The sequence below is a fragment of the Pyxicephalus adspersus genome, chromosome 8 (assembly GCF_032062135.1).
Source record: "Pyxicephalus adspersus chromosome 8, UCB_Pads_2.0, whole genome shotgun sequence".
NCBI classification, from domain to species: Eukaryota; Metazoa; Chordata; class Amphibia; order Anura; family Pyxicephalidae; genus Pyxicephalus; species Pyxicephalus adspersus.
In genome coordinates, this window is record NC_092865.1 from 47,670,400 (window position 1) to 47,692,129 (window position 21,730).

Here is a 21,730-nt window from a genome sequence, read left to right on the forward strand (position 1 = left end):
AAAAAAAAAAAAAAAAAAAATCAGTGGGATCTCTGAGTCTGTAGACTGACTACACATACAGTACTTTGCACCAAAACTTTGTCCTCATTGGGAGTTTGACAGATCTCTCATTTTAATGAGTGGTAATACTAATGGCTGGAGTGTAAAAAAAAACCATCATACAACCCAGAGGGCAGAGACCAAGAAGAAATACCTGCAAACTCTGTCAGAAATCCAGTTTTAGTATTATTATATCATATCATAATCCCAGCTATCCTTTAGGACTACAGAACATCTCCTTTCTATGTTCTTAGGTTTAGATACACTTCTGAAACTACACTTTACTTACTAAGCTGCCGTCCCTCAAATACATGAATGTAATTTCCCAGCAGCATATGGAGTGTGCAGCCACTAGGGGTGTCTTATCCTGGGGCAACAAAACTGCTAGAAATAGCCCTGGGCTGAAAAGAATTCAATGTCTTCATTGTTAATGTGGAGTTTGTACAGATATGGATTACAATAAAAATGTCAGGGTAGGATATTGGCAAGAGTTCTGAAAATATTAAAATGCCTTCATCAGAGGGGTCAGCAAAGAAAAGTGGGTGTCCCTAGGCAGATGGCATGTGCATGAACACTGCCTTTTGTAACACTTCATGGCTTAAAGAACTAAAATCCAATAAAATGTAAGACCAAGAACAGTCAGGATAGAGAGAAATGGTCTAGATCTGTGTTTCTCAGGGTTCCTCCGGTGCTTGCTGGGGGTTCCTTGAGCAATGAGAACTTTGTACCTCCCAGGTCAGTTTAGGTGACACCAATGATCTTTTTGGTTATCTGTAAGGATGACATTTTTTCCAATGGCCAGCAATGTAAGAGGAATTCTTCCCACGGATAACCCCAGTAATGTACTCTGACGTATGGATATAGTAATTATAGAAAGGTTTCCCTGAATGTTATTTCAAAAGTTTCCCCATGTTAAAAAGTTTGAGAAACACTTGTCTAGGTAGTGTTGAATGTCCTCCAGCTAAGAAATGTCGTGGGCTCTGACTAAGGTTGGAGATTTGGCTACTTACTGTCTGCACGTGTATTTATACGATTTTGTCCTTGACTCCCTGATGCATCTACTGTAGGCTGAGTTGGAGCTGCAGATATGGAGGTTTTTACTGGTAAACTTGAAGGCTTGTGGGATCTTCTGCTGGGTGCACAGGGTTTCTCAGTCGCTGGTTGGGGAGGTTCAGGATCAGAGGCCACCTTGACATCTGCCGATGATAGGGCAGCTGTAACACCATCCTGGCTTCTAGATGGGCAATGGTTCCGAAGAGGCAGAGGAATATCTGGAATGGCTGCTGGAGCACCCAGCTCCATCTTGGATGCTGGCAGAGGGGAATTTAAATCAATGTCCACAAAGTCGGACGGGACAGGCAATGGTGATACGGCTGCATGTGGCTTTGCTGAGGGATGACAATGACAAGTCAAAACAACAGAGATAAAAGAATTACATAGGAGCTCACAGTGACTGCAGCAGATGTATTTTTTCGTGTTAGATGTCTGTATGGGAGTACAGCAAGTAAGCTTTTGAAAGATGTAATAAACTGATGGCTTTAAAGTTATAAAAGGAATCTCTAATGACCTACCTGGAGAGCTGAGAGGAATATGGAGGCTTGTCCGATCCATGGTGCTTAGGAGCTTATATAGGGTGAGAATGGGGGGGGGGGGGGGAATTATTAATAAAATCTGCATTCAAACAGGAGCCGTAATCCAGCAATATGCAGTAAATGAATCTAAAACGAATCACTTAAATATTTAAGCATTGATGGTTGGATAACACAATTAGACCTCAAAACAGAACTTAGTATTTACACAATTCATGTCTGATCTCAGGTTACTACCAGCCGCCATTGTCTGGTGACCAGATTGGCTGAGCCATACGACACCTGTCATTGACAAGTATAGTACGGCTCATTCAAAAAATACCTATTCAGCCCTTGTGTGGTCGTCGTGTCACATGTGACCCTAAGAAGGACTTCAATTGACCATGCCACACATTTCCCCACGGTTCACTGTTGTCACAATGATAATGAGTACATGTATACAGGGGGAGGCTGGTGGAGATTACCAGCATTGAGGGTAGAAAAAACCTTAATAATGGAGAAAATTATATTTATGGTGAAAAATCATTAGGATACAATGATCAAAAGGTATAGGAAGGCAATGGGTTCATTCCAATAGGACCAGACCAGACCATGGGCCATAGACACGGGGCCATCACCCAATCCATGCCCATAGACACGGGGCCGTCACCCAATCCAGCCACACCAGACAATGCCCATAGACACAGGGCCCTCACCCAATCCAGGCAGGCCAGACAATGTCCAAAGACACGGAACCATCATCCAATCTAGGCAGGCCAGACAATGGCCATCGACACGGGGCCCATCACCCAATCCAGCGAGACCAGACAATGCCCATCGATACAGGGCCGTCACCCAATCCAGGCAGGCCAGACCATGCCCATAGACATAGGTAGGTAAAAGAAGGTCCATAGCTTCCTACTTACACCTATAGAAGTAATGTTTTGGGCTGTTCTCGCTGGAAAACAAGTGAAGTTTTCTTATATGATTATTTGTAATATACCTGCATATTTCAGTTCAGCCTCCCAAATTATAATTTAAGTAAAACAGAGAATCTTTCACATACAGAAGCAGATTGACATTTTCATATTTACAGTAAAACATTTCAGTATTAAGATCAAGCACGTTTTCCACAATCTCTGGATGAATATTACACATTAATCCCCACCATATACTGCCATGTGCCCCTGGTAGTTGCAGCATCCACAGCTTCCAACTCCATACAATTTTGTATTGCATTTACATTGCTTTAATGAAGCAAGTCTTTGCTACAATACACAGAGTTGCCCTCAGAATGTGTCATCTGTGCAATGACTTAGTGGGTTTTACTCACAAATGCACTGTTTAAGAAACGATTCTCCAATTAGGAAAACTTTGGGGCTATAGATCACACCTGCAGTGATCACATAACTCATGAAAGGACAAGCTGCAATAACATTTACCTTCTGGGGCAGCAATTTATCACCTGAAGCCAGACTAAGGGATTAATTAGTCCAGATCTAATGATGATCGGAAATTTCTCTGGATGAAAAGCACATGAAATGAACAGTCGCAGGGTGAATGCAACTCATGAAATAATCATTTCCTCTTCTTCAAGAACACGCTCCATGATTAAAATAATTCCACTTATAATCAACCACTTGCAGTCAAACAAAAGACTTCTTCCCATGTGCAGCTAGATAATGAATAATAATTGCAATATGGCAGTTTATCAAGGATTTAAATGTAAAATGTGCCATTCCCCATTACCGACTTCCTGAAAATGCCAGATGTCTGGCTCATTCAATCATACCAATATTTGGAGATACGGACCAAGGACAAGTATATACAAAGTCAGTGCATTGCTGCAGTGTAGTGTAAGTAGGAGTCATGGGTTGGTGCAGAGATGAATGTAATACCTGTGGTGCAGGTGACTACAATTAGGAGATGGCCAGTTGGCTGACAAGATCACTTTAAATTTAAGGGGGAATTACACTTTTGCATTGCAGTATCATGCATATCCCCCTCCTCTAATTGTAAGTTCTTCTTAGCAGGGTCCTCTCCTCCTCCTGTCATTGTTTGTATACATCCGTCATTTGCAACCCCTAATTAATGTACATCACTGCATAATATGCTGGTGCCATATAAATTCTGTTTATTAATAATATTGCATAGTACAGCAATGCACAATACATGTGTTGCCAGATTGAAGTTCTACTTCTTTTGAATGGTAATCTAAGGCTCTCTGATGCACATCCACAGCACTACATTATTATCCATTATTGCATTCTATATCTGGAAATGTTGCATATCTGTTCTTTTGTTTCAATACATTTTTATCAGGCTTCTCATAACAAACAGCAATATAAACAATAAATGATTACAGAACAAAAACAGAAAACAAAAATACAAAAACAACCAATTAAAATTTGGTTAGCCAATGAGCATTGATGCTGGCATGCAGGGGTATAACAAACACTAAAAAAGGTAACAAATTAAAAAAACAAAAAAAATGACAGATTTCCCCAAAGCATAAAATATACAAGAAAACGTGATGGGCAAGCAAACATGAACAAGAAAGAAAATAAAGAAAAAAAATTAGAAAAAAGGAGGGGAGAAGACAAATAGGTAAGGAGGGGGTCACAGGGTGGTCACTGCGGTGTCTAGGCATCACTTTACTGAGTTTTGCTGTTGTATATCCAGGCAAACTAGACAGGAGAGACCATTCAATGCCAAAAACCATTGTTAGCTCTTCGGGGCAGGGTCCTCTCTTCCTCCTGTGTCAAAGTTTGTATCTGTCTGTCATTTGATACCCCTATTTATTGTACACCGCTACATAATATGTTGGCAAAATATAAATACTGTTTATTATTATTATTATTATTATTATTAATAATATTAATAATGCAAAATCTGCATGTCTATTCACTACTTATGGTGTGTTGGCAGCCTATTCCTTGTGTTCAAACCCTTTTCCATTGGCTGTCCATGAACTGCCCTGAAAAGATTCCAATTTCTCAGAATTAAATGTTACTGTATATCTGCTACCTGAACCTTGCTCTGGAGCTACCTAAACAACCCCCACCCTGATACAGAGTGACTATGGCATTGTTTTAGCTGCAGGTTGCATCACTTTGTTATTTTTCTTCTCCTTCTGCATATAGTAAAGCACCCCTCACCCCGACTGTCAAGTTTGCATGGGATTATGAGAATTGCATAAAGAAGGATTACATTATATTTACCATAGGGGGAATGATAGAAGAATGGGGTAGAGAGAGGAAAGTCATGGAGGTGGGGGGTGGAGAGGGAAAGAGAGAAGTGGTAGGGTAGGTAGGGGGTCTCTTTATGCATATAAATAGCGTTGATAATCTGAAAACTGTTAATGAAGGTTGAAGTGACAACAAAAAGTTCTAGAAGACATAATTCTGCTTGTTGTATATCCCACGACATGGGGCGAGGGAATAGCTCCGCGTTTCCTATACAAGCTTTTGCTATATATGGCATTGTTGGATGTCCTAATTTGTTTAGGCAGGGGGTCACATGACCACACAGCAGCAACAGCACTTCTGTGGATAGTTGTCTGTGTACACTTTGTTCTCTTTCCCGTATACAAAATAATCGTGTGGATTTCCTTGCCAGGTGTACTCCACTTTGGTGAGAGGGAGCCACTCGACGGTATGACGCTGGAAGGAAAAAAAATGAAAATCTTATCACAGTAATTAATGATCAACCCTAATAAAATGGAACTCATCATATGGATAATGTGTTGAGGACATAACTGAGCTGGCCTTTCCAGCTGCCATGGTACTAATCAGCACAAACTAACACCTCAACAGGTTAAAGTACATAGAATTCAAAACAATATCACCAAATTTTTTAGAGCCCCGATGAAGAGGGATAGAAAATGTGTATGCTACCTTTTAATGAAAAAAAATAGACTTGGGGCTTTCTAAATGATAAAATATGCCCCCAGTCAATTCCTCTGAAATTTGCTGACAGCTGGTCAGCTATTTCTCTTTTTAGTTCTTAGTAAAACAAGGACTTGTTCTGCCACCTAGTGGCTAATTGACAAAAGTGCATAGCTGTCACATTAGGAAATGGTTAGGAAATATTATGAACAAATATTATGAACAAATTGAGAGGGGGATAATTTAAAATAGAGCCTTTGGAGTCTTAGCACCTGATGCTTCCTATCAACTACATCCTTTGCACCCCTGGGGGCTTCTCTAGTAATAAAAGCTGGTACACAAGAGCTATTACACTCCATATGTCTTATTCAATGATGTGAGATTATTTAGGATTCAGCCCTGCTGACCCCAACCCTTTATACAAAGAGGAATCTGACACCTCATTAGTTACTGGGTGGGTAAGAGGTCTATTTGAGATTATTGTACCTAATAGGTGCTGTATAGAGCATCCACAGTGCTATATAATGGATGTAAATAGCCAATAGAATGTATTTATTAAATAATTATCCCACAAGAGGAGGGATGCATACCTGTCGTAAAATCCTGCTGGACGAGGTAAACTGGGAAAAATGTTGCTGCAGTGCATTTTTGGAAGCCTGATTAATGGCTGGAGCTGGGAAGTTGACCAGAGGGGGGAGCTGTCAATAAAATGAATGAATGCAATCAATGAAAGAAAGAATGAAATGATATTCTAACCACATATAATAATTTAAACCATGAGCTGAGAGATAGGATATTAGGTTAGAAAGTTAGGGTACTGTCAGTATACCTGCAGTTCCCATATGTCACCTGCTGGTGGCACTGTGGTTTAGCACTCCTTGCATACATAAATCACCTGCTGGTTGCCAGTGGAAGCACATGTAAAGTGTGCAAAACCGCAGTGCCACCAGCAGGCGACAGATGGGAGCTGCAGGATTCCTAACAGGTAGAGAAGTGAAAAGTTAAAGTTTTGGTTGCATTTTTGTGACCTCATGTCGGCGTTTTCCCTATTTTCCTGTATCTATGAAAGCCAACCATTGGGTGATTGGTTATCCCTCGGAGAGCAACTAAAAGCATTACATTAAAACCAGTCATCTGAAATTAAATAAGTAATGGATAGAATGTTATACATATATATGTGAGAGTCTCTCAGATTCTTTGATATTTCATATTCTATTACCTGTATCTGCTCATCCGTAAAAACTTTCTCTCCCTTCACTTTCCGGAACAGGTCTGTTGGGAATTCAGAATTGTGCTCCACTATAAACTCATAGATGTTGTTTTTCCTGGAATTAAAGAGAAAACACATCAAACTTCCTACTTTACACTAGAGCTTCCCCTTCCCCTTTAGATCAGGAGCACCACTGCCTCAAAACAAATCCATTTAGTATATAAAGTTATCAGTGTGTGTTACCCCTACATATCTGTTGTGTCTGTTCATCATTAGTAACCATATATCTGCATGGGGGGTACTGTTATTTGCTCATTACATATGCAAATCCTGCTTCCTACTTGGTAGTAGTACACAGTGTGTTTACTGCTCTACCTGTAATAGACTGCAATTGGTTCAGGGTGGAAAATCTGATTGTATTGCCTTCAAATCCCTCTACAGTTATTGTCCCACTTACTTTTCTGACGTGGTAGAAAAATACCCCCTAGCTGCTCTCTTCGCTCCTCCATTGACCTACTAATGACTTGCTCACTCATAACCTCATCATACACACAGCTCCAAGACTTTTCTAGAGTTGCCCCCACTCTCTGGAATGGTCTTCCTCATCCTATTCAGATTGCTCCTACTTTCTGCTCATTTAAAAGAGCACTAAAGACCCATCTTTTCAAACTCACCTACCCGTCTTCTTCTGTCTCTTAAAACCTCACTACTCCCCTACCACTACATATCTCCCCTCCTATTGTGTGCTGCTTCCCCACCTCTTAGATTGTAAGCTTTGCTGGCCAGGGTCCTCTCCTCCTCCTGTGTCACTGTCATCTGTCTGTCATTTGCAACTTCTATTTAATGTACAGCCCTGGGTTATATGTTGGCTCTATATAAATCCTGTTTAATAATAAAAAATAATTGTTGACTTGATCTTGAAGTTCTCTTTGGGCAGCAGGCATGAAAATGTGTCATACCAGGCTGCACATATGACCTGACCATGAATTGCTTTCATGTACACAGCTGTTGGAGCATTGAACTGAGTTCCCTGAATTCACCGGGAAATTGTGTCAATCTGGGAAATCCCCGGAAAGGAGGAAGTGCTGCTTATTTAATGAACTACAGTCTGCACCGATGACACCCCCATAAACCAAAGACTCATCCATTGCCCAGTCCCTCTCACCACGTGACAGTCAGCTGTATGTAATTCAGGATCTGGCCGCGCCCCGAGCACCCTTCGCACCTCTGATATTTGCTGCTGTGACAACTGGGGCAGCTGTGACAAAGACATTAATGAGACAGAAAGCAGAAGAGAGATTGAGCTTTGCACTGTAAAAACCAAAGTTATATCACAATTTTATCATTCACTTCTCCTGGGCAGAGCAGATGAGCCGCAAGGTGACAGAAAACAGGAAATATTTGTTATTTCTCATTATTTGGAAGATTTGCCACTCATTGGCTTCGGGGGCTAAACTGCTCAGAGGATTTTGCAACAGATTAAAAAAATGCAATGTCTGATGCAAAGTCTCTATATGCATGCAGCAACGTGTGTTACGACAATGTAATGCGGTGTTTCCCAACCAGGGTTCCTGCAGAGGTTGCTGGGGGTTCCTTGAGCAATGAGCAGTTTGTACCTCTCAGGTCAGTATAAGTGACTCCAATGATCTTTTTGCCTATCTGTAAGGGTGACATTCTTCCCAATGGCCATCAATATAAGAGGAATTCTTCCCACTGACCACCACACTAATATACTGTGAGCTGTGCATATAGTAAATATAGCAGCACATTAGCGCCCCCTTGGCCAATCTTAAAACTTACGTTTCCGTACCGCATCCCCTACAGTGGTGGCAGGAATCGTTAAAGTGACGTCCGGTCCCGTTACACACCCAGCAGCATACCTGTGTGCGGACGGAAGCAATGAAACACATAATGATACATGGGACTACAAAGAGTTCAATTTCATTATAATGAATCCTTAATGGTCTGTAAATTTATTCTTACCTTACCACCTCCGTGACATTTCTTACACACCGTCCTGCAGATTCCTAAACACTGTGCACAAGGCTTGAAAATAAAAAAACATGGATGTTAACAAGTTGCAGCGACTGTGGGTTGACATTGAAGTGTAAGCTCCTCTATCTCAATGTACAGCACTGCAGTATATGTCAGAGCTATATAAATGTATAATAATAGTGAGTGACTATGGGGGGACATTAGAGTGTCAGCTCCTCTGTATAGAGACTGATGGGACTGGTTCAGTGTTCTCTGTACAGCACAGTGGTATATGTCAGAGCTATAGAAATGTATTATAATAATGTGTGATTATGGGGCACATTAGAATATCAGTTCCTCTGTACAGAGACTGGTGGGACTGGAGTTCTCTGTACAGCACTGCTGTATATGTCAGAGCTATATAAATGTATATTAATAGATTGTGACTAGGGGAAGACATTATAGTGTAATTTACACATACAGGAGTAAGTATTATCACACCTATGGAAAGAGAAACTGTTCTAGGTAATGGAATGTATGGGTTGATGTCTCACTGATTGTCCTTACCTTAACTGTAGATGTGTGCGGTACAGGCATTATCTTTGTGTCATCTTTGAACATGGCGGGCACCTGGATGGGTATGTCCCATGGCATAGGAGGAGATCCAAAGACTGGAGAATCCACAGCCCCACCTATCGTTATCAGATAACAGTAGAGATGAGAATGAAGGGAGAAGAGAAGGAAAAAAGAAAAGGGGTTAAAATATAACCAACTGCATTAAAGCTGAATTCCAGACACAAGCGTTTGTTAAATTCTATCCTTGGAAGACACAGAGGAAATAATTCCATGCTATGTGCACCAAACACGTCTGCAAAACCAGATTTTGTCATATAAAAATAGCAGGGGGCCAAGCAACTCCTCCCACTACAGGCTGCCTGCAGGGAACTACAGGAAGGGCGGAGACCAGACCAAGCATCCTGTACTAGATAAGAGAGTAGCAGTGACCGGTCTGGATTACAGGAAGTTCCTGCACAGAGAAATTATATCATTGCACAGATCTGGAAGAAATACACTAAGCCCACCATGCATAACATAAAAATACACATTCCTCTTGTATTTAGACAATATTTGCCAATCCCGAAATTCAGATTTATTACATGATATAAAGAAGCTTACTGACCAGTATGAGGCTTGGTCATCCATTTACATGTCCGGGACTCTGTGAAGGTCTCCAGCCGATACTACAAATAAACAATTAGATGAGGATGAGGAAAGAAGAATTTGTAGAGGAAGTGAGGCATGCCAGGCCTGGCTGATCACTCACCCTGTATGTATTGTAAGGGCGGAGCTCTCGGAAGTCCATCTGCTCCGCAGGGGTGGTGCGATAGCAGCATTTACTTTTGGCATAATCCAAGAGAGCTTTCCTGGCTGTGTCTTCTGAGATAAAAGGGATTCTGCATGGAGAAGAGAACAAATCAAGGCAATAGAGGTAGTCCCATATTTCCCTATGTTTTAATATCTATATCTTGCATTATTATCGGATACAGAAGATATCTATAGAAACTCTTACGCCCAGTTGGTATCTGCCGGCACTGGCACAGCACCAGGGATTGGACCCAGATCTGGAGGAGGAAGGAATCTACCGCCTGCAAAATAAAGAAATAAATATGTCAGCAAGGATGAAATTGCTTTCTCTGATTTCAATGCACACTATGAGTTTCTCACAATATGCATCCCTCCTATGGAGGAGAGCACAGCAAGGTGACTGTCCCTGGCCTGTCCCCTTCATTCATTGGATGTCAGTTCTTTCAATTGTCAGTTATTTGTTCTTACCCTCATTATCAGTGCCCATGTCCTCGTATCCAGGGATAATAGCCCACTCTGCAGGGGGAGCTGTAGAGCCATCAAGGACAATGGCAGGAGCAGTTAGAGTTGCAGAGTCTGCACCACCTGGGGGGTAAAATGATGGAGCCATGGCTGGATTCATGTAGGCAGGGTCAGAGAGCAGAGGGGCCCGCTCTAAGCCTGAGAAGGTAGAAAAACTCAGATTTAGTAAGTCTTGGGCATTCAGCTCCAACACACAGAATGAGATCAGCTAGAAAAGCAAGGAAAGTATAGAAGGTTCACATCTACCCCGAGCTGAGTGCAGACCAAAATATGAAACAGTTTGGTGAGGACCCTTTTCTGTTCCCCCATGACTGGTACAAAGCCAGCTCCATAAGGACATGGGGTGACTAGTGTGGTGTGAAGGAACTCGAGTGTCCTGCACAGAGCCCTGACCTCAACCCTACTGAACACGTTTTTCTGAAGGTTGGTTGTAAGCCAGATCTTCTCATCCAACCTAAATGAGCTCACACATTCTCTTAGTGGAAACCTGGCCAGGGTTTTGGAATAGAACCGTGCCTCTGCACAAAGCTAGCTCTATAAACACATGGGGTCACCAGTTTGGTGTGGAGGAACTCAAGTGTCCTGCACAGAGCCTTGACCCCAACCCTACTGAATGCCTTTGGGATGAATTGGAAATTTAATGTAGAGCCAGGTCTTCTCATCCAACATCAGCCCCTGACTTTATGCAGGTTCCACAGACATCCTTCAAATTGTGTGGAAAGCCTCTCCAGAAGAATGGAGGATGTTTTTGCAACAGAGAAAAAAGCCAACTCTATTTTATTGGCCATGGTTTTGGAACAGATCATCATCATGATAGTCAGGGGTCCACAGAATATTGGACAGTTGGGGAGTTCCAGTGCATTAGTCCAATATGTGATTTATTTCTGTACTTTGCTCCCTGTGCTGTATGGTAGTGTGATGCCAGGAAAACAGCTCATATCTAGGTATATTGTATATGTAGCTTCCGGTTAAAACCTTTATTATCCATAGTAGAGAATATAAACACCAAGAAGAGTGTAAAACACGTTTATATATATATGTGTCGTATATACATGAACTCTGCCCTGCACTGTGCACACATAGCTTTCAGGGAACCTAAAATATCATTACACAGTACACTGTCAATCATTACAGGGAACAATTGTTCATTAAACTGAAATACACAAAGTTCCCCTTTAGCTATCAAGAATATTAAACACTGGGCACAGTAAGGGGGCCATTGACATTGTTGGGTGCTCTGAGCATCCTCAAACCAACCTGTGAAAAAAAGTGAACTGTACTTTAAAATCTCCTAATATCTAATATCTAATATCATGGTAAATAAGTTGTACAATACAGGGTACATTGGATTTATTAAAGCTTCAAGACTAGAGAATATCACTATCATGGGAGAATAATTTGTGAAACCTGAAATAGATCTAGTGCAGGATTGAAAACATATGCCAAATAATAAAAAATTATTTTGAAGAAATCTCTTCCAGTTTTGCTGGATCACCCAGGCTCTCCCATGTCAGTCTATCTTTTTGGAGAGCTTTAATAAATCCATCCCTTTGATGTCTCCTTTTTAAGATTTCTCTGTATGGTAATATCTTTGGTGTCTCTATTATACTGGGCAATATTATGGTCCATTAGATAAAAGCATTAAACATTTTTTAAAAAATCCATTTCTGACAACGGGCAGAATGCCGAACAATGAAAATGGATTGGACAATACATTTTTATGCAGATTGATTAACTTGTATTTAAAATGAAGCCACGTTTTGTGTTATAATCAATATTACAATCAGATATAACCTTATGATTGATATAAAACAGGTGGATGATACAACAAATATTCAAAAAGTCAATGTCAGATTTATCATTTTTGCTCCCCTTGGCCAACCAATAACAGCCTTTGATGCTGAATCTCAAAACACAACATGAAAGCTATTCCACAAGAGCAAAGGAAGAGAGAGGGGGAGAGAAGAAAAGACAAATCAATAGGTAGAGAGACAGATGGGGAAGGGGGGTGAGAGAATGGGACAGGGAGAGGTAAGGGGGGGGGTAGATAGGAAAGGAGGGAGGGGAAGGCAATAGAGAAGGATTGAGAGTAGGAAGACAAGACAGAGAGGGAAAGGAGATAAAAAGAAATAAAGACTAGGGCAAAAAAAAGAATTGGGTAGGGTGGAAGAGAGATTGGGGGGGAGTGGATGAAGAGTGAATGAGAGAGAGAGAGAGAGAGAGCGAGAGAGAGAGAGAGGGAGGGAGGGGGAGAGGGAGAGGGGAGATAGAGAGAAAGAGAGCGAGAGAGAGAGAGAGGGAGGGGGATAGAGAGAGAGAGAAAGAGAGGGAGAGGAGAGAGAGAGAGGGAGAGGGGAGAGAGAGAGAGAGAGAGAGAAAGAGAGGGAGAGGGGAGAGAGAGAGAGAGAGAGAGGAAAAGAGAGAGAGAAGGGAGACAGGACAGGGGGAGAAGATAGTGGGAGGTAGAGGGGAGAGGGAGTGAAGAAGAAGGGAGAGAGAGATGGAGGGAGAAAGAAAGAAAGAAGGAGAGAGAAGGACAGAAGAGAAAGAGGGATAGAAAATAACATTGAACCTTGCATTGTCTATCGGTGACATTGGTACGTACCGGCCTGTGCTATGAGTCACTGTACCTGGATTCATGAGATAGTTGGGCTCGAATGGCTGTCCCATCGCTCCATAAGTTGTAGATTTTTTTCTATGGAAACAGATTGCAATAAATCGATAAAACATGAACTGATTATCTTCTGTACACATAGAGCAAGCTTCAATTTCTCCAATCTGAAGATGATTGTGCCATGCGGCATTCTGTCCCACCCCCGCTCACAAATTTCAATAAGAGCGGTATTCTTCAGCCCCATACAGACATTCAATGGACATCAGAGCACTGTTGCTGGAATAGTTTCCAGAGACTAGCGCTGTACACAGGCCACCATTCTGTTCTATGGAGAGGGAAAGAGGGCAGGATGAGCTAACGACACCCCACTGTTCTCTCCTCCTTAGGAGTGATCAACAATAATTTCCATTTGGCTGTTCATCAATATGTTGTGGGGTATTGATGAGCAACATTTCACCTGAGATGAGCACAACTGTTTGTCTCGGCATGTGTGCATAGCTTTACCCTCCCTTACCCCTAGGTGTAGCCAGCATTGGGGAAGGCCTGCAGCTAAGGCCAGATAGGGTTAAAAGGACAGGCTAAACATTTAGGCTTAGAAGACCAGACATCACATAGTAATAAATGCTGTCTTCCAGCTCCTACGTAAGCATTACAGGATCCAATAAAGTCCTGGGCTCCTGTATGTAATACTGGTAGGCACACACTGGAGACGGTGTGTTTTTAGTACAAATTTAGGTCCTTGGCAAACTGAAAATGACCACCACGCACATAACTTACTATGAGAGCGAGGAGTCTGCTCAATGTTTCTCTTTTTACCTGGGTTACATATCTGCTTAGCTTCTGATACTGACAACAATGAACCATGCTTGTGTATTGTGCATGAAAATGTATTCTCCATCCATGTGACAACGCAGGAGCTCCAAAATGAGACAAGGACAAGTGTTGTCACCTTATAACAGGAAGTAACTAAACATTGATCGCCATGGCAGGATCACCCAGAATTATTAAAAAAAAAAGCGTGAAAACAATGATATGATATTGAGTGAATGATAGTAATATTTTTGGGTTCTACTCAATAGGTGAAAAGTCTCAGCCGTTGGGGTTTCTGTCTTATTCTGCTTTGATCCAAAGCATTCACAGCTTCAGAAATCAGGTGACAGCCTGGATGTGACGCAACATGCTGGGACTTGTAGTTCCGTGAGGTTATAGAGCCTTCACTAAGCTAAGTGAATGATTATTCACTGTTCACTTTCACTTTTCAAAGGGAACAACCTGAACTCCTTTACTAAACCAACTCCATTGTTCCTGGTTATTGCTGGGGGCTACACCCCCCCTCCCCCGAAGGTGACAACCTATTCTAAAGATACAGTAAGGTGAGGGAGTGTTGTCACCATAACACAGGAAGTTCTCACAAAAAAGAAAACTAATGCAGCGGTCACTTCCAAGCTGCATTGTGTTACATCTTTCAGTTCAGATATCATTTCAGGGGTTTAACCCCCAAAACTCCCCAATCTACCTACCTGATACCCTGGCGTTCCTCCATTGCAGCAGCGATGAAGCTAGAATTGACTTTTTTTTTCACCTTTCTTGCTTCCTTGTTGGGCAGTCTGATGACAAGTGAATCACTGCAGAAAACCAGCCCTGTTCCCGTCACATGACACCATCAGACTTAGGTTTTTGTTTCACTTCTCTTGTGCAAGAAAATATTCTGTTACTTTATACCAGCAACACTAACAACAGAAGAACAGGATTCCTAGCAAACATTTTCCAGGGGCAACTTGCTGCTAACTTTTTGTATTCCTGCTTATTGTAAACTCTTTGTTAAAGAGTTATTAAAGAGCTATAACCATGCAAGTGCAAGTAAAACTGGAAAAGAGAAAGATCAGCTCCCCTTTCCTTTTTGAAGGGGCTGTGCTCTATGACAGAACCGTGTAAATATTATAAATGGAGGGACAGATATACAAATACTTTAGCACAGTGGTCACTAACATTTTCAAACCCACGGACCACTAAATTTACCGGCAACGGGCCGAGCATGCGCGGGGAGCCATGTGTCACTTTAAGGGGAAGAAACTTCCCCGATAGTAATGTCATGATGCCAGAACCCACCTACTCTCCCATCGCAGGTCCAGAGACACAACGCGCCCACCTGACCCCACTCGGGGGCACACTGGCCAGAGCCACGGACACCCAGTTGGCGGCCTCTGCTTTAGCAAGTAATACAGTAGCCATATATTTTTTTTTTCTGTGTATTCTGCCTGTTCAAGTCTAAATAAAGAAAACAAATGTGAGGCCCAATGTAATTTAATTAACATACAGTATCTTTTATATATACAGTTTGACAATTAAAAATCTGCATCCTTCAGTTTCCCGACACAAATTTTGCATCGCATTTTTAATACTGGGACTGCAGTACACTGTTTGGCCACTAATGTTTTGATGGGGCTGTTCTGCAGAAACGCTTGCTAAACTAAATACACGTTGAGATGTCCCTGCTCCCTGGAACTGTGCCAGATATCCGCGGTGCTGTGAAAGAAAGGCTGCCTGTGTGTGGAAGTAAGTATAAAAAAAATCCTATATTTTCAAACCTCAGGTCTGGAGGTTGCCGGACTTTTGATTGTCAACCTGCATAAAAAAATACAATTTTATATGAAATGTTTAATATATTTGGTAAATGCAAGAAGTGTTGAACAATACAAAAAGTTCTGCTCCTTTTATTTGTATTATGTTATAGGGAACACAGAAATAATTACTTGAAAGATACATTTATATTCCTATTACCTAATATCAGACTACATGATATGAATTCAGTTACGTTGCAGCCCTTACTATGGTCTTGCTGTACACCTTCCAATTTTCTGAAATCAAAAAGCAGCAAAAAAACTCTGTTGCTGCACATTGATAAACAAAATACACCCCCATGCCCGGCCCTTGCGGATCATGGACAATACCATAATTGGCTGAATTCATAAATTGGGGGGTCTGTTGCTCATATGCAGCACATGACTGATAGACATTGTCCAACCATAATTGACCATAGAAAGATAAATCTTTGAAGCTATTGATCAGTTTTAAAATAAAATCATAGGTAAATCATAGGTAAGGTTTAAGGCTTCCAGCCAAAGCTGTTATTTGACTTCTCAGTGACCAGCCAACATGGGGCCATTTTATTTCTCTTAGTCTCCAGTGTGCTGCTGCATTCTCAACCTTGGCAATGGAGGCCATTGGAGGCTTGGTAATGGAGATCACAATATTTTATGTTATCTTCCCAGCTAACATGAGGTAGTTTGTTTACAATGTACAGTATTTTAAAAATGGTGACGTTTTTTAAAATTGTTAGAAATGCAAAAACTCTCCTGGCTTCCTTGTTTTTCTGCGTTCTCAGCCTTGGAAATGGAACCCAGTGTAGGCTTGGTAATGGAGGTCCCTATAGTTGATGGTATGCCAGATAACATGAGGGCCTTTTTTAGTACAAGAACTGATCCGGGATAAGTAAAAGAAGCTTCTGTAACCTTCAGGAATTATTCAAAGCACATTCCACTCTTTAAAAAATCATCCAAACATACTAATCTGCCTTCACCATTAACTACAATACATGTTGCACAGGGGTGAACATTTGTAGAAATGTTGAAAATGTGAAAATTCTTCCTTAAACGATCGACAAAACCACCTTTATTTTCCTTCCCTATTGACTACGAATCTATACAATGATGAAATAGTTTAGTAATTTTGTAAGTGAAAAAAATTATTTGGTACAAGATCTGTTCTGAATGGTAAAATTTTGTCAAAATTTGGCAATTAGGAAATCTTCTCTAGCTTCCATTATTTTGATGCCATCTCAATTTAGGTAATGGAAGCCATTGGAGTCTTGGTATTGGAGGTGACAATATCTAACGCCATGTTCCCAGATAACACAGGGGTTTTTTTATTATCTTTAAACTAGTCCGGGTTAGCCTAAAGGAACTTTCAAAACCTTCAGTGTTAAAAATTTTGTCGAAATTTGGGAAATCTTTTCCAGTCTCCATTATGTTTCTACAGTCCCAACCTTGGCATTAGAGACCATTGGAGGCTTGGTAATGAAGGTCACAACCTCATGTTCTCAGCTAACACAGGGCCATATTTGTGTAGAAGAACTTGCAGGATCAGCAAAAGGGCCCTCTATAATCTTCAGGAGTCCTACAAAGCACAGTTTACCCCAAAAAACACAAAAAAAACATACATTTTGACTTGACATTACCTACAGTGCTTCTTGTCAATGGTTCAATTTCGCAAAAATAATGGCAATGCAAAAATTCTCACAGACCTTACAATTTTCTATATTCTCAACCTTGGTAATAGAGGCTATTGGATGCTTGGTAATGGAGGTCACAATATCCAACTTCATGTTCCCACATACCATGGACCTATTGTTTTTGATAGAAGAACTTGTATAGGATGAGTAAAACAACCTTCCATTAGAAGTCCTAAAAAGCACCCCCTTGCCCCTATTATTTTGCAACATTCTCAAAATGAGATCGCAAAAAATCAGAACCCGATCACAAACTGGGGATCCACAACGCACAGTATTTCAGCTCCCTGCACTCCCTGCTATTCTGTCAGTTGGGGTCTTTGGGGAGACGGGGTCCTTGGCCAATGGCCCAGTTTGCTCTACCATAAACTTGGCCCTGTAAACAGACATTGCATCAGACACCTAGGGCTCTGTTTATAAATGATTCAACTTTCAATTCGCTTAAAAACTGTATTTTTTCCTATTATTTTCCTATTGTTACATCTGTGCACTTATGATGATTGGCCACTTGGTAGCAGAACAAGTCATTGTTTTAATGGGAGACCTATAAAGAGATAGAACCATCTATCAGCGAATTTTAGAGGAATTGACGGGGGAATCCTTTATAAATAGAGCCTCTTGTGTCCTTGCTGGACTTATCTTAGTATTGTGGATGAAGTTTAAATTTATGCTGTCCAAGATCTTGCAGAAAAGTCTTACCAAATATTGCCCATCTGTAAAGATTTTCTTGCTGGTCACTTTCTTGAACATGTGAGTGGTGCTCAGGTATAAACTCAAAGAAGTTGTTCTTCCTGCAAACTGGTATTGTTTGCCCTATGCCACACCTACACATGTCAAACCAAACCCTGTGCCGGCCTCCAAGGAGCAGAAGCATTCTATGTAGATTGTTATAAATAGAATATTGTATTATAGTCAGCTTTGTGTAGCTTTTTTTACTGCTACACATGACATTTATATTATTGTATACTCACCAGGTGATGGTAAGCTCAATGAAGGTGATAACTTCCCCTTTTCCAGTACACTGGGGGCAGGTCTGCACTTTGGTCTGGTTGCAGCCTTTGCATCTGTTTAACAGAATAAAATTTACATTTATTAAGCAAAACATATTCAATTCAAGAGTTATGAGAAAAGATGGAACAATGACGCAAAAAAGACCCCACTGTTCCTTGCTTGGTGTTTCAATGCTTATCCCTCTGACCCAGAGCCCATGCAGTTTGAACATTCCTCTGCACCATTACGGCCAGTCCATTTACAAGTCGCACACTTCACCTGGGGAAAGATGTATGAATTAAATGTCTGCAAACCCTATACCTTATTTGATACTTGCTAACTTTGTTAAATGCACTGTTTTTTGCATTAAGGTGTCCAGTTGGTGCATAAAGTAACTATTGATCCTGCGAGACCTTTTTGTTTCCTGCTTTCTTTTTCTATGAATCCAGCTTTCTTCCCTATGTTAATCAAAAGGAGGAGAGAGGGAGGTTATAAAAGTCTGGTCCTAGGGTGACAACCCTGCTGCTCCATTGTACCGTATGCAATAAGTGTTGTCACCCCAGGACTAGAAGTATCCTTGTAAGAACATGAAGTGAAAAGAAAAAACAAAGATTAATGCAGCCACCACAATAAGACCTGGTGAGCTGCACTTTGTATTTTATTTTTCTTCTAGGGTTTAAGATATATCACACATACTTGAATAATATGAATCCTAATTTGGAGACAGAATTATGAACTTTTCCTTTAGACGTCTCACAGACTATTTTTCCATTTCCATGGCATTTTTGGCATTTCTGGAGGATAAGACAGGAAGTAGGATGAGTTATTCTCAATGAATGGTCAATGTGATCCATTGATACATCTAAGCCTGCAGATCATCTGCTCAACAAGCTGCAGCATGCCTTTTCTCTCTTTAGCTGTAAACTTTCCCCGGTTCTCGGCATCCCCTGCACAGAAACTGGGGCTGTGCACAGCTGAAGGGATCCTGTAGTATGTGCTGCAGCCAATATGCAGATTGTTCCATCCTGTCCTGTTGTTGGCTTATTGTATTAGCTTTTTATTTTTGCAAAACTCAAACTTAGCTTACCTTTACTTTGTTATTTGTACAAATGTTAAATACATTTAGGAAAATATACATATAGGAAATACATATTACGAAAGTTGGTTGGGAAGGTAGAAATTTTGCCTATTATGATTGTTTTATTCTATTTCAAAAAGGAACTAAAACTGTTGTGGGTTGCTGAGCTACAAATGATCATTAAAAAATCTGATTTCTACTGTGATTTCTATAGACTTTTTTGGATGAATAGTTTATTATGTAGGTACATCAGATACCGTCTTGAGGGTGGTGTGGGGTACCGGCTGTTTTTTAATTTCATTGTTGAAGAAAGCATTCAGTTGTACCATAATCTCCCAGGGTTTAGGGTCCGATCCATTGGATGGCCCATCAAGCCCTTCATCTGCCGGAAGAAAGTGAATACGTGACTGTTAAAGCACTTGATATATAGATGTATTATCACAACCACAGAGCTAACTAGGCAGTTTTATTCTACATGGGCAAGTCATGATGATCTTTAGGACAATAAACCGATAGAGGTGGATAACAAAAAATTCACTGCATAAGTAAGATCCAAAAATATTTTTTTTTTCTTTTTTTTTTTTTTTAAGGTTTAATCCAAAACCCAACACGTTTTAGGGGTAGTAAGGCTCACCCTTCATCAGGACTAAAAATATACTAGACTTTACTTGGATAAATTCACATAAGTATATTAAAGCTGACCTTCTTCACAACTTTTTTACATTTTTGGACAGGGTGGCAGAACGAGGTATTGTTTTAATAGGAACTAAAAGGAGAAGTGTAGAAAGATTCGACCCTCTGTCAGCAAATTTCAGACGAATGGACTGGGGGAATAATTTATAAATGAGACCATAGGAGAGGGTAAAGTGGCTGAGGACGAGACTTTTTCTTTATTCACCCTTCTCCCATTGCACAATGGTGAAATAAGGCTAAGGCTGCGGTCAGTTCATTGTCTGATTGCTCACCAGATTACATAGACTAATTTACCAGAATACTATCAAAAGATCCCCTATTGTAAATATTTGATACCAGAGGAAAAAGAAAAAGGAGAAAGAAGTTTTTTTATGGCAAGTGTATTAGGTCAATCAGTCATACACATACATTTTGGGCCACCTTTCCCAAGAGATAGATTATTACCTATCCTTTTAACATTTATTCTCTAGGTTCTCTAAGTAATTGGGAATCCACTTGGTGCCTGGACGAGGTTCACCTGAAAAAATGTTTTCAATCACATATTGTGATCAAAAAATCTCAGCTGATCTCAGTCCAGACACGTTTCGCCCCCTAGGCTTTCTCAGGGGATTGTGAGAACCAATGAACAGCAGGATATGCAAGACTGCTAAAGATTAGGGAGGGCCATCTAGGCATCAATTTGGGTGGAGAAAAGGGAAGGTCTCTTATGGGAACTGATGTATCTAGTTGGGAGGGAAACACTGTATTACAGTGACATTCCTAGTGAGTTTCTTGTTGGGATTAGTAGAGCTGGGTATGCTAAGAGTAGTGTGGTTCAAAAATATTTCCTAATGAGTCAATGGTAGGTTAATATACGATCCCTGGTGGCCAGTGAATAAGTGAAAAATTATCATTGATATGATCAAGATTGATACTTTATCTGAATGCACCAAGTTTCATATGTAGTTAAACTTTGTCAGCTTGAAAGTTGTGTACACAAGCCCATCCAATGGCAATTTAGCACAGGACCAACCAGTCCAATCCATATTCTGATAAGTATGCTTTAATATTCTGCCCTTCTTCTTGAATAAAATGTGATCTGAATTCTAATTAGAATCTGATCAGATGTATTTGACTGTTGTAACACACAATACACCTTGTACTCCCTTTCGGATTACCTTTAGGTCCAATCATTTTATTGGACCAGAAATGAAAATCTGCCTATGTGTATCTGCCATGTTACAAACATTGGATTGTGCAGTACTAATTGTACTGAAAAACAAAAGGATTTGGCAAACAGCGATGTTAAAAGCAGCAATGGTTTAAAGAGCCTGTTCACCAATGCTAGGAGTCTAGCAAACAAGATAGGGGAGATGGAAGCATTAATGAATGAAGAGGGTTATGACTTGGTTGGTATTGCTAAATCCTGGCTTTCTTCTTCGCATGACTGGGCTGTCAATATTCATGGGTATACTCTCTTTTGTGGTGGTGTCTGTCTGTATGTGAGAAGTGATCTAAAAGTG

At 40.7% G+C, this 21,730-nt stretch overlaps 1 protein-coding gene and 1 long non-coding RNA gene across 2 annotated transcripts in view; both read right to left on the reverse strand.

Moving 5' to 3' along the window:
- Positions 1-1,052: 1,052 nt before the first annotated feature.
- Positions 1,053-3,462, reverse strand: LOC140336240 (uncharacterized). The gene is made up of 3 exons (XR_011921848.1): positions 3,400-3,462; positions 1,611-1,662; positions 1,053-1,427 (listed from the first exon to the last, which is right to left on the reverse strand). It is a non-coding gene; the product is annotated as an uncharacterized lncRNA (long non-coding RNA).
- Positions 3,463-3,718: 256 nt separating this feature from the next.
- Positions 3,719-21,730, reverse strand: part of LOC140337452 (uncharacterized) — a 35,753-nt gene continuing 17,741 nt past the window's right edge. Inside the window, exons 14-30 of the mRNA XM_072421200.1 lie at positions 19,793-19,917; positions 18,666-18,736; positions 18,439-18,531; positions 17,488-17,582; positions 14,700-14,820; positions 13,196-13,260; positions 10,512-10,703; positions 10,249-10,324; positions 10,003-10,132; positions 9,859-9,919; positions 9,246-9,370; positions 8,688-8,750; positions 8,505-8,584; positions 7,870-7,962; positions 6,714-6,819; positions 6,085-6,192; positions 3,719-5,269 (exon numbers count right to left, since the gene is read on the reverse strand). Of these exons, the coding sequence (XP_072277301.1) occupies positions 5,123-5,269; positions 6,085-6,192; positions 6,714-6,819; positions 7,870-7,962; positions 8,505-8,584; positions 8,688-8,750; positions 9,246-9,370; positions 9,859-9,919; positions 10,003-10,132; positions 10,249-10,324; positions 10,512-10,703; positions 13,196-13,260; positions 14,700-14,820; positions 17,488-17,582; positions 18,439-18,531; positions 18,666-18,736; positions 19,793-19,917 (1,751 nt within the window). The 3' untranslated portion in view covers positions 3,719-5,122. The remainder of the gene's footprint in view (positions 5,270-6,084; positions 6,193-6,713; positions 6,820-7,869; positions 7,963-8,504; positions 8,585-8,687; positions 8,751-9,245; positions 9,371-9,858; positions 9,920-10,002; positions 10,133-10,248; positions 10,325-10,511; positions 10,704-13,195; positions 13,261-14,699; positions 14,821-17,487; positions 17,583-18,438; positions 18,532-18,665; positions 18,737-19,792; positions 19,918-21,730) is intronic.